Source organism: Pollicipes pollicipes, unplaced genomic scaffold, assembly GCF_011947565.3.
Source record: "Pollicipes pollicipes isolate AB1234 unplaced genomic scaffold, Ppol_2.1 Scaffold_2555;HRSCAF=2994_pilon_pilon_pilon, whole genome shotgun sequence".
NCBI classification, from domain to species: Eukaryota; Metazoa; Arthropoda; class Thecostraca; order Pollicipedomorpha; family Pollicipedidae; genus Pollicipes; species Pollicipes pollicipes.
This window is the reverse complement of record NW_023596136.1, coordinates 11,318,571-11,331,675: the sequence shown is the minus strand read 5'-3', so window position 1 is coordinate 11,331,675 and position 13,105 is coordinate 11,318,571. Positions and strand designations below refer to the sequence as shown.

The 13,105-nt window shown below is 48.8% G+C and overlaps 1 protein-coding gene across 1 annotated transcript; it reads right to left on the bottom strand.

The window, feature by feature from the left end:
• Positions 1 to 1,993: 1,993 nt before the first annotated feature.
• LOC119108770 (ketosamine-3-kinase) lies at positions 1,994 to 12,420 on the bottom strand. Its single transcript, XM_037232365.1, has 8 exons — positions 12,320 to 12,420; positions 9,207 to 9,357; positions 7,690 to 7,877; positions 6,314 to 6,412; positions 5,641 to 5,823; positions 5,153 to 5,265; positions 4,001 to 4,193; positions 1,994 to 2,964 (listed from the first exon to the last, which is right to left on the bottom strand). Exons 2-8 carry the CDS (start codon positions 9,354 to 9,356, stop codon positions 2,895 to 2,897), a joined length of 996 nt encoding a protein of 331 aa, XP_037088260.1. The 5' UTR covers position 9,357; positions 12,320 to 12,420; the 3' UTR covers positions 1,994 to 2,894.
• Positions 12,421 to 13,105: the final 685 nt, after the last annotated feature.

Below are 13,105 nucleotides of genomic sequence, written 5' to 3'. Positions count from 1 at the left end.
TTGAGCAAATGAGTCCAAGCCGTGGTGGCCTAAGAGCGATCCAATGCCCACCAGTTCAACGACTGCTTAGGTCCAACAACAGCCTGGTGGTCTTCAAGCAAATGCGAAGAACCAAGAGCCACGCGGGAGGTCCTTTAGCGCTCGCGAGTGCCCTGTCAAGTCAACACATAGGTCCCCTAGCCAGTTAAGGGCCCCTAGTCAGCGTACTGGCCCCTAAAACATCTTCAACCACTACCGTCACATGGCAAGACAATAGCTGTTTTCGTGTTTGCGTCATGCACATCAGACAAGAGCCCCTTCATGTCCCTGTGGACCCTCTCATCTTCACTTATGGTCGGGCTTGGTTGGCCGTATATTGTCATTCACTCATGACAACATAAAAACTCGTCTTCAAGTTTGTGGCCCCTTCGGGTCTCAAGCGGGACCGTATAGCTCCCCTGTCAACACCCCCCCCCCCCCCCCCTCTGGATCTACAACAGGCTGACGGCCATAAGTGAGTGTTGCCAGTACAGGAGTAGAATCCCTCTAATATAACTAGTACATCGAAGTCTTAATGCTTTTCATTTCTAGAAAACGCGCCGAATTAATATATCGGCGCGCAGCTGTGTGAAAAAGCTGGGCAATTGAACGATTCACGGTACAAAAATATGATGGAAAAGTTTCACCTTGGACTCTAAATTCTCGCTTCGTCTGCATCACAAGGGCTTGCAGTTGTCCCAGGATTATACTTGTTGCGAAAAATGATGGCTAGAGGTCATTTCGAGCATTACGTTCCTGCACACTGCAAGATGAGGCATTAACAAGGGCAGTTCGCACGTGTGTAATCCCTCGGCAATAAACGCAAAAGCTAGCACCAACCAAGATGTTGGAATTACAGGAGTCTAATTGCTCGTCTAGAAGGAATGTTTTCGTTTGAGATTGGAGCAAAAACGTGCACTTCTCTATGAACGACTTTTATCACGGAGAGTGTCAGGCCGATGCGGTAAGGCGCAGGGATGGCTCCATGTTCATACCATCGAAAATAAGATTCGAGTCGCTCGAGCAGTGCTGCCAGCAGTATAAGCGGGCGCGCAGCCAAACAATTTCTTATATTTTTTTTCGCGCTGTCACCCGATCCAGAGTCCAACAGTCTAAGTATGGCATCTGAAAAGGAGATCCCAGGAACCTCGGCGGGACCCATCCCTTCGGTTGCGCCCTTCGAGGGTGGAGGCAACATTGCCGGGTCTCGGGGATCATTTGGCACTGTGGTGGTCCAATGAACGGTGCACAACCAGCAAGAAAAACACCTTCATTTTGTTGTTTCAGACAGGCGAGGACCGTCCCAGTACGCGCGGATGGCAAAACCAATTCTTGGAGTATATCTTCTTTATGTTTCGCCATAGGACTACGCTCGGCATTCTCGGAAAGTGGACTGCGATGACACCCACGGATCGCCATTCCGACCCCACGCCTGACTTAAAGCTCTTGCCGTCATGACGTAGCTAATTAATGCACACACCAACACGGCATGTGGTTAGTGCTGACAATGGCAATAGAAGCATATTACTTGTAATTAACGACATGCTCCAGTTCGGTGTAACAGTCGCGTCGCCCCGCCTGGCCCAGTCACCGACCTTCACACCGCGCTGACTGAACGCCCGTATTGCCAGGCCCACTGCGTACGCTGGCACGCTGCTGCACGGCGCCCGGGGCCAGATGGTGTGCATTTACGACACGAGTGAAGCATGCTAAAGTAAGATGAGAAATTCAACAAAAGTGGTTATTTTATTGGGAGTTATGACCAGCTTCTACTCCACAAGTATGCACATCCATATACATGGACTAAGCATTGCATCACACCTTCTACCATGACACAGCGAACTGCAGTTTGCACCCACTGACGCCAGACTGTTGTCCTTTAAATCGTGACACTCTGGGTTACCCTAAACGCCGAGAACGTATGTCCCGAGACTTCTTGAACACACCTGCTCCACCACGTATCGACCTGCCCGCTGAAGCCGGCCACATGGTGTACCAGGTCGGTGTAAGCTCGACGCTTGTCCCCGCCGCGGACATGACGCAGGAGTCAGGACGACGTGCCCACTCCGGGACGGCCCGCACCGGGAGCACCGACACCGACGACGGGACCGGTCCAGACACTCAAGGCAGGTCCGCCTGGCCCGGCCGGCAACATGCACACCGCGCCTGACTAAAAGGCCGCTTAGCCAGGCCCACAGCACGTCCAACCCGACTCGGTCGCACCTGGACTCAGGGCCTGGACTCTAGACCCAAGCACAGGCTCTGGACTAAGGGTGCGCACTCTGGACTAGGGGCATGGACTCTGAGCTCCGTGTCCGGCTCAGAACCACCGCACGTCTGGGAAGCAGCTGGCATCGTGGCATTCTCCGCCAGCCCTGCCGGTCGGGCACGCTCACTGAGCCATCACATGCATGTGCTTACAATGCGCACGCAGGTAACACACAACAATGCGATCCGATCATTACGCACAAGGCCTCCGCTGACCGTCATAGCAAGCTGCAGAGTGAAACAGGAACAGCCCAACCCGGCAGAGGCGCTGCTAAACACAGCCAGTATTAGCACAGATGACAGAGGAACTCCTGGTCCATTGCTTAATCACCCCGGTCGCGGGCACGGTCCGTAACGTCAGTTGATGACCAAGCAGTGACATCAGCTGATGGCCAGGCAGTGACATCAGTTGATGATTCAATGGTGACGTCAGCTGATGACTCAGCAGTGACGTCAGCTGATGACCGGGTATTGACGTTAACTGGTGGCAGGGTAGTTACATCAGCTGATGGCCGGGAAGTGACGTCGGCCGATGGTTGGGCAGTGACGTCAGCTGATAACCGGGCAGTGGCGTCAGCTGCGTCAGAGGCCAGCATGACGCGGTCCGGTCACTTCTGTTCCACCAGGGACCTCATCAGCGACACTGAACCGCCGCGGTAGCTGGACCCGAAGTGATTCCTGAAAAAGTTGAAACAATTTTTAGACCATTGTCCTCATCAATCATGCTATTGTTCTCATAACGCTTCAGCGAATTAGTCCAGCTGTCATAAGGTGTTGGTAAGTCATGAGAACAACCTGAGAGTGTTTGACGCTCAGCCATGTGCCACAGCCCCAAAGTACTACAGCAGCCGTCAGCGGTCTCAAGACTCAGACCAAGACTCAAAACACTGCACCACCCAGCAGGATACCTGATCGCTATCGAGGATGACGAGTATTTCGTTGACCTGGTTCCCGCAAAGTCACAAATTGCCAACCACATTTATTTACTTATTTATGCGTGCGTGCGTGTGCGTGCGTGCGTGCGTGTGTGCGTGCGTGCGTGCGAGCGCGTGCGTACGTGCGTGAGCGCGTGCATGCGTGCGTGCGTGCGTGTTTGCGTGAACGATTGATGTAAGACATCCTGATATTTTCCGACCGAAGTTCTGAACGACGTGAAATTGGGTCCTAAAGTGGCGAATTGTGCTCCAGAAGCGTTCCGAAATCCCATACCATGATGCCCACCGTGGCGTCGCCCGGGAATAATTCACGAATGCCTGCAGGGCGTGTGTATGCCCTTTCGTGTTAGACTGGAGCTTTTCATGTACATGCGGTTCTACTGCAGTGACGCCCTCCGGTGATACAGCGGCAAACATACGAACAAAACAAAGCTGAAATGAGCGAATCAAGGGAGCAGCAGGCGGTAAGTGCCGTCTACCGATAAATCGGAAGCTGTTTATAACATTACATAAAAGACGGCTTGTTTGAGGAATGCACACGTCCTTGCCAGCTGACAGACATATGTCGCAATTACAGTATGCTTCCTTTTTCAAGCATCGCATCCGTTCATTGTTGTTTACTGCATCATTGTGCGCAGTTTACTGTATTTCTGTTTGTATCATTCAATTCATGCATTATCCAAGTCGGGTGGACAAGTAGTTGCCAATGAACATAAACATGAGCTGATTCGTCACATGGACAGAGGACAATCAACTTTCTGAACGGTCATGTGGCTCACCAGTGGTTTAGGTGGTGGAAGAGCTGGTACAGCTTGTTCCTGGTCTCGAAGCCAGCCTTTCTTGGCAGCAGCTCGTGGTAGGCTCTGTAGAAGTCGGCTCCAAATCCCCCGAACCACTTCGCGATTCCGAGATCGAACTCGGCGTGTCCATAGAAGGAGGCGGGATCGTACACCACTGTCGGGGTACGCGTCACTGAACGCGGCGCTAGGCAGCGCTGCAGGAACGCTGCATCGCGCACCATAGACTGCACACGCCCCTGTTCGAGGACGGAGACACGCGCCAGGCACCGCATCGCGAACTGCGTGGAATTTGGTCGGCAGCTCTACACTGGAGACTGGTGACACCAGTGACAGTGACAGAGGGCAGAAGCAACAAAATGTCACCTGAGGCCCAAACTAATCAGCACTTCCGCTGCACAACGATAAGTCAAGCCCCAGCAAGCTTTTGTACTCATTCCCTTATATTCCAGCTAAAATCAGTTCTTCACAAAAACCAACTCAATAGACACAGCAGAGAACTATTGCCACTTTACGGCTTTCGTTTTCATTAAAAGACGGCGTCGTCACATTGCCTACAATTAGTGCTGCCACATGTCATGGGAGACAAATGCAAATGGTGTACTGATCTCTCGAAGAACCCATTAAATGCAAAAATAGGTACTCATTGGAAGAAAAAGAAACCAATCCCTGGGGGAAGTTGTCATGTTTAAGCTAGTCCCCTTCACAAACCAAATCTATTTTCTGAAACAAAATACATACGAACACGAGCTCAACTAAAACAAGGCACGTCCACGCATGGGTGATTTGGGCGTGCCACTCATCTGACCGCCGCCACGGACGTCACCCGAACCTATGTTTGGGGCGCCGCCATCCCAACGGGAGCAGAGTAGCGGCGCTAACAACGGAAACAACACAACATTTACGGCAAATGATGTAGAACAATAGGTAAGTAAGATCTTTCGTAATTATTCACACAGTTGCCACCTTGTCAATGCAGTCATCGTCCAAGGAGTCTACTGTGGTCCCAGTTCGACCTTCCCATTCCAGTTTGCCTTGGGCAGCCGGCATTGCCTTTAGCACTGGCTTATTCTGCTGGGTCATCACACGTCCCCTCGGCGGGCTTCAGCTCTGTTTACCTGGCTCCTGGTCCACCCTCAGCCGCGTTTCCAGACCACAGGTCACCATGCAGCAGCGCCGGCTCCACACTGATGTTTCGGAAGAACTCCGGTAGGCGGCGCAGCAGTCGCGACCACAAACTCCATAACCTCCCGATCGCCGTAATCCCGCTCAATCATCTCGATCTAAACACATTGCACAATCAATAGACACGGCACGAGGTTGTTCAGAGCAGCTGCATGGAATATCAAACTTATATAACAGCACTCCCTCGGCCTTATAGGTTGGTACTTGAGGTGACAAAATTACGAAGTGTTTGCAATTCAGTGATAGGATTTTGTCGAAACAATTTGTACCATCTTTGTATCGTGCTGTCTCGACAAGATATTGAGTCGCCTCCCCTCAACGACAACGATGAATGCTGCCAATAAGTGATCTTAATAGAGAAAAGCAGAATCCAACGCAATTCACGTTTAACAGTACGTCCATTTTGATGAAACAGCCTTCTAAAACGTGGTGCGCACCCGTCGTTTCGCATTATCTGCCGCTGGACGTCCAGCTGTCGGCGGGGTGCGTCTCGCCAGCCACCAGACGCGGCGGATTTAGGCGGCGTGCTCATAGCTGCGTTCAGGCCGCGCTTCCGGACCTGCGGCTGCAGCTTGACCCGCGTCAGGAACTCCAGCCAGTCGTCCGTGCCACGGTGTGGCCTGCGGGATGCGACCGCAGCACGTAGGAACGTGGAAGCCGAACTGCTGAACCGCCGAGTCCATCTGGGAGAGACGCAGCCCCCCCGTCTGCTTCCGTTCACAACGGCGAAGTTTGGGTAACAGTGGCTGGACGCATGATTTTCACGGAGTGACTGAATTATAGAAAGACTTATACTACACAATTTAACTGCGATAATGGGTCAGCTTCTTGTGAACAAGACGCTGACAATCGCAAACTAGTCATTCCAGCTTCTCATCGTTATCACGCGTTTTTTGGTTAAGATGTCATGCCATATGTGGTTTTCCGACCGAGCATAAAGTTCTTAACAAAACAATCAAGCTCAACCTGGGCACCGTCATAACCCATGGTTGGATAGGACCTTATTTAAGCCTTATTTTCCTTACTTATTTTTAAGCATGGCACTTTAACTATCACTCTGACACGACACTGGTTACTGGACATGTTTTCAGGCCCATGCACACTGGTTACCATTCGTAGGTCCGTCTATGTACCTGCTTTTCGGGCGCACCTACGTGTGAGGCTTCTGTGCTTTGCGCATCCTTTGCAGTACTGTTATGTAGATGAAGCCTGAAAACAATATTGGGCAATGTTGACTTGGGTGATGAGATAACCAACAATCTCTGCACAAATGGGATGGTGCAGTACAAGTGTCACACTGGTAAGGTACAATCGCGGGTTCTGGTTAAATCAAGATGGTCACTTCCATGCGACAGTCCCAAAGGAGCCAACACATCCCTACAGTCAGCAGCCAGGACATGTTAGGTAACTAGCAGTTGGTACTAGCAATTGGGCAACACATGCATCCATGTTTCCGACATTAGCCGAGCGGCAAAGCTTTGCTTTAAGACTGGATTCAGCCCTCTTGACCATAAGTGATCACAGCGATGATCAGGATGCCTGCGTCCATTCCCTGACACATGAGCTCAGAGGCATGTTCACAGCGCTGCAATGTAAGGGGTCACAACTCAAGAACTCGCCGAACATCATTCTCTAACGCGACGGAAACCCGAGAAATTTCTTCCATCACGCACGCACGTTGTCAATCCACCTATTTCAAATGTCTGACAAATTAGATTAGTGCACACATTTATTTACAGCGATATTAACCCTTGCACTGGTGGGCTGCTATTTATTATAGCGCACTGATGGTGGGGTTGGTGCGGGACCCCTACCGTTTCCAAAGTGAAATGAATTGATATTACCAAAAAACATTAGTGTGTTGGTCTCAACTAGATTTCGCGACTGATGATAAGCATTGTGTCTGGGTCAATAACTGATCCCATTACATTGAGTCAAAAGTCAAAATTTCCCCAAAACAGCCTTTTCCGGATTGACACGTTTAATATGTAGCAGACCATGCCTTGTGAGGGCACCAAACCTTACCAGGCATATTGCCTTAAATCTGAGTGCATCGCTGCATGCTTCTCTATATGTTGACCGCGTATTTCTATGTATGGCTCCGCCAATGTAGCAAGGGCTGTCCGATGCGCTCATCCCGGCGACATCGTTGGTTGCCACCCGCCGCCCCACACGGGCCGCGGATCGCGCCGGCGCGTGAATCGCCACTGCTCCGAAACCAAACAAGCCAGGGACGCGTCCTGAGCTTCAAAACAGGCGCAATGGATGCCCATAAGCTAATAAACATTTGGGCGCGATTGCGCGACATGCCGAAACAGAAATTCAGAAAACCATATGTGGGGAGTGCTCGCATCGACCCCTGCTGCTAGGGTGGAGGATCAATGCTGCAAAAAAACAAGAGGGAATGTGGTTCAGCTGTCCCCCTCCCCCCCCCCCCCCCCCATTGCATGACACGTCCCTACGTGAACCAACCAGTCTGTACGCACCTGGCGAGCTGGCGCCCCAGCTGAGCCGACCGGGCCCTTAGCGAGCGCATTTGCAGGAACTCCATGACGAGCACGGCCCGGCCCGTGTCCGGGTGCTGAGCTACGGTCAGAGGCCGTGGACACCGCACAGTGCTGGTGGCAATGATAGCCCGCAGCCCGGCAAGCTCCCCGGCAAACATCTCCTGTCCCTGCCGCCGCACACACAGACAGGTCAGATGTCTGCCAACGCTCACACAGACAGCTCAGATGTCTGCCACCACACGCACAGACAGCTCAGATGTCTGCCGCCGCACACACAGATTACTCAGATGTCTGCCGCCGCACATACAGACAGGTCAGATGTCTGCCACTGCACACACAGACAGGTCAGACGTCTGCCCCTGCACACACAGACAGCTCAGACGTCTGCTGCTGCACACAAACAGATCAGATGCCTGCCACCGCACACACAGACAGGTCAGATGTCTGCCACTGCACACACAGACAGCTCAGATGTCTGCTGCTGCACACAGACAGCTCAGATGTCTGCCCCTGCACACACGGACCAGCCTCAGATGTCTGCCACCGCACACACAGGCAGGTCAGATGTCGCCACTGCACACACAGACAGGTCAGATGCCTGCTGCTGCACACAGACAGGTCAGATGTCTGCCCCTGCACACAACAGACAGCTCAGATGTCTGCCCCTGCACACACGGACCAGCTCAGATGTCTGCCCCTGCACACACAAGCAGGTAAGATGTCTGCCACTGCACACACATGTCAGATGTCTGCTGCTGCACACACATGTCAGATGTCTGCTGCTGCACACACATTCAGATATCTGCTGCCTGCACATGCCGACAGCTCAATGTCTGCCACCAAACTGCACAGACAGGTCTAGATGTCTGCTGCCACATGCCCAGACATGTCAGATGTCTGCTGCTGTGCTGCACACACCCACAGCTCAGATGTCTGCCACCACACACACAGGCAGGTCAGACGTCTGCCACCACATCACACACACAGATAGGTCAGGTGTCTGTCACTGCACACACTGACAGGTCAGATGTCTGCAACTGTACACACTGACAGGTCAGATGTCTACAACCTCATATGCTGATAGGTCAGGTGACTGCCACTGCATACACTGGTTGCAGCAAAACAAGGCTCCATGGTTCAAATACATGCTTGCAGTAAAACAATACATACTAATCAGATGCCACTGGTCTGGACCAACCACCCAGGTGCCTAGCACTATATAAACAAATCAGACAAGCACCTGCTGGACACACTGGTCACATGTTTGCTTGCTGGACCAATCAAATGGCTACAATCCAACCATTCAGAGTAGGAGGATATTCATACCACTTCCGAAAAGCTCAGTCTGTGGCTTACTGGAATTAAGTGTGGTTGGCAACATACAACAATGCTTATACAAAGAATACATCACCATTGGTGGAGAACAATGAAATGCTAGAACATGTGGTTGTGGGTCACATCACAGAATGCATACATCAGCCAAACAACCAACTCACATCACTGTGATCTTGAGAGGACTTCACAAATATCTCCCCCTGATCAGTGCTGTATCCTTGCCCTTCATTGATGCAACCACTTCCATGTGCACCATGCATTGGAAGCATGTATGCAAAACCCAGCTGACCTTTGATGAAGTCCATTTCCATCCTGCATAGCAAAAGACAAAAAACCTGGTTCTGAATGCTTTCACCTCAGTAGCTATTTCACTCGGCATCTGAAAACAGTCTGGAAACTGTCGACCAAAACAGACATTCTTGATTGAATCCCCACTTATATGACTTGTCCCATGTTAAGCATACCCACATAGGCCTCACACTTCCTAACCTGCCACTTAGCTGAATCTGGAAAGAAACCTATACAATGCTACGGCCCGCAGACCACAGATGAACAAGAGATTTGTGAACCTTGTAGCACTATCAAACCGTATGCTCTATGTATCTGTATGATGAAATAAAGAGCACTTAACCTGGATGCCAGACTCCTCACGCCCCCCCCCCCCCCTTCACATCCTGACATCCTTACGCAGGGCAATACAACACCTCCTTAGGCACGGGTGGTCCAAAGTCTAGTATAAAATACGGCAGCAATGGTGCACATTTCACGACCAGCCATAGGGTTTCCATGTTAAAATGACCTTCTTCAGGCCCATGGCTTTCTAAATTTTGAAGATATATATGCATAAAAAGTGCTCAGAAATGAAGCTTGAACAATTCTCTTTCGATTTCCGAGATTAAAAGTGTGCGCCGTGGCGCTCATTTTCGAGCTATCAGGCAAAGCGCAGACCCATGCACGCGCCACGATGTCCAGGTGTGGGATCGAACCCCGCTGCCGCCAACTCTTTTCAGCAGAGTTGAGATAGAACATGGAGTAAATGCGGCCACTGACTTGCGATAGAACTATTGAGTGCAACAATATTCTGACCATATATATATAGTATGCATATATATGCATTACATATAGCCTGAACATGCATCTGCTGTGCTGTGAAATGTGCTGCGAGCTACTACAAGAAATATACGTGAGATCTTTTTATGTCTATCAAACATACCTGACAGGTGTTATGCAGCTGTCGGGCTACATGCAACAGCCTATGGCTGGGGCGCATAGCATTATTGTGCCTGAGGCATGGAACCTATCGCGACGGTAGCGGTCCAAAGCTGACCGTCCAACGCGCCCAGAGGTAGGACCAGGCACTGTGTTAGGTTCTTAAGTTGTGATGCTGGCGGCCACTGCTGTGAAGGGCCGGCAATGCCACCTCAGGACCAGCGCAGCAACGATAGCATAGTAACACTGCGAGCACCGCTGATTGGGAAGCAGTTGTGCTTAAAAGCGGGATGATAAGGAATATAATGATAAGTGTGATAATGGTGAGCTGTACTGCACAAAGGCCCTGATATGACAAAATTTATAAAACTTCTTTGATTGATCTTGAAGGGCTTAAACACCTGACAGACCTGTGGCCTAAGTAACCATGCTCCCTAAAACCATTTCCATGAAGGTTTTTGGCATAAGGTGAATACAAACATTTTATCACTGGCTCCACTGAATAAATGAACCTGAAAAATCTTGCTTTCACATCACAAAACCTGCAAAATAAATATTTGAAACTTTGATAAGACATAACTTTTTTATATTCCTCATCAAGCCTTGTAATTTAGAACTTTAATTTTCACCCATTGATCTCAGAGTAGGAAAGGTACACCTAAGCAGCTGAAGTGAGATGGGCAGCTTAGACAGATTTAGAAGGTGCATCAGTATCTGAAACATATGCCACATTTGCTCAAGGCAATAAACACTATCAATGGACCTTAGATTGCCCCAAACCATACCCCAATTATGCACATTTTCATCTACATGTAACATGTTATATTGATATAATAAAAAATGTACCACCTTGTACTCAACATTTGCTCACATTGTTACAAGGAAATTACATTGATATAAATTATGCAATGATGTTGTGTAACAGATACAGTGTTGCAGAAAGGGTTACAACTAGCATTCAGAATATTGTACTATTTGACACAAAACATCAGTTTTATAAATGTCACAAATCTGAAAACTTCCCTTGCATACACAGACATCCTGTAATGTTGAAATTAACTTGATAGCCCTGTATCCTATGCGAACTAATCATTTCTGCATAAGACTTAGCATACATCATAAAGATTATTTATCTTGCTGACTAACTGTACATTTCCAGTAAAACACAAACCATTGCACCCATTAAATACATTAACTACAACATTTTCTGCTTACATTGGATACATTTACCAAGCACAGGTTATCGTTTAATGCCACGTTTATGCTGCATGCAGTTGCATGAAGCCATTGTACTTTGTGATGGTGGCCTCTCCTAACAATGTTGAAATGCACTAGCAAATGTTGGCCTGCCCTTCTCATATTGTTGCTAGAATATTACAAAATAAACTAATGCAAGTGATTCACATCATGATGGCTTGCTTTGAGCATTATTTGACAACATTGGCTGGACTTTTGAAGGAAAGACACAAAGCTACAACTTTAAATAGCCTTCAATCAAAATGACATGTCCAGACACAATGAAAAACACACATTAGGTGGAGGTGAGGTAGGGATGCCCTCAGCACAGCCCACCAGTGTGCCACACACATTGATTCTTCTGATCTGGAAAAAAACATAACTTATAACTTCACTTAACTTGAATTATGCCAGAAAATTTGGCCCATTTCTGACATCAGATGACCTTTTCTAAACAGTGCATGCAGATAACACCTTTGGTGAAATGTCGTCAGGTACATGCACAACATTGCATCATACCAAGCATTTCCATTACATTGTAGTGCCTTTCACGTCTTAATAAACACATTTAATGCAATGACACAGCTGTGCTGAACTGACATAATTACTGGTTGGCCCCTTTCATGGGTGGTAAGGCCACTGTGGAGAAGGGCTGTCAATGCTTATGTGGAATATTCAAATGCCAATCAGACAATGATCTCAATATTCATGTATTAAAAAATAACAAGACCCTCAGGTCCAACATAAATATACATGAGCACGCCTTGGCCAATCACTTCACATGCAGTATTCCACAAGCATTCAACAGTGAGCAACACTGTGAGCTCACTTGTTCCACAACTGTGTATCTTCTGTACGGGCAATCTGCTTTCAAACGGAGCGGCTCACAGAAACATTACCTTGGAAACTGCGGCCATCAAGAATGCTGTATGTTTCCAACAACACACTAATGTTTTACTATATATCATTTGACGCACAATTGCACGGCCAACACGATGGTATAAATTAAAACATTAACGCACGTATGGTTTTGAAGTTATTTTCAAAAAACTCTCCAAAAGGGCGCCTGATGTTGATATTTTTTTTTGCTGCACAAGCTGTTTGCCTGCACAGGACCACTTGCCGCTGCACTTACATACTAATTGGACCCTACCCTTTTATTCAGAAATAAAAAAGACACGTTTCAAAAATTTTCATTTTTGTCGACAAAATGGGTCCCGCAACGATTTCGGTCGGCACCCAGTCAACAAAAATGTTGTCAACAAGTCGTAACATCGGCTTACATCGTTTGCAAGTTAAAGCACCCTTCGATTTTCATTAGTTCGTTAGATATGAGTTTGGAACATTTCAGTAGCAAAAAACGACTGTTTTCATTCTGAACATGCATCCAGTTTTTACGCGTGCTGGATTTCATATTGGCCCTCATGTGAGTTGAAAATCGTCCGTTTCTGAAATGGGCCGTTGTTCACATTAACGTGGCCGCGGCCAGATTTGCGATCACTTGCATGTGGACAACAACGCCACTGAACGCTTGCTCCACCACTGTGTATCATCTGCACCGGAAATCTGCCTTCAAACGGAGAGGCTCTCAGATACAAATCCATAGAAATTTGCG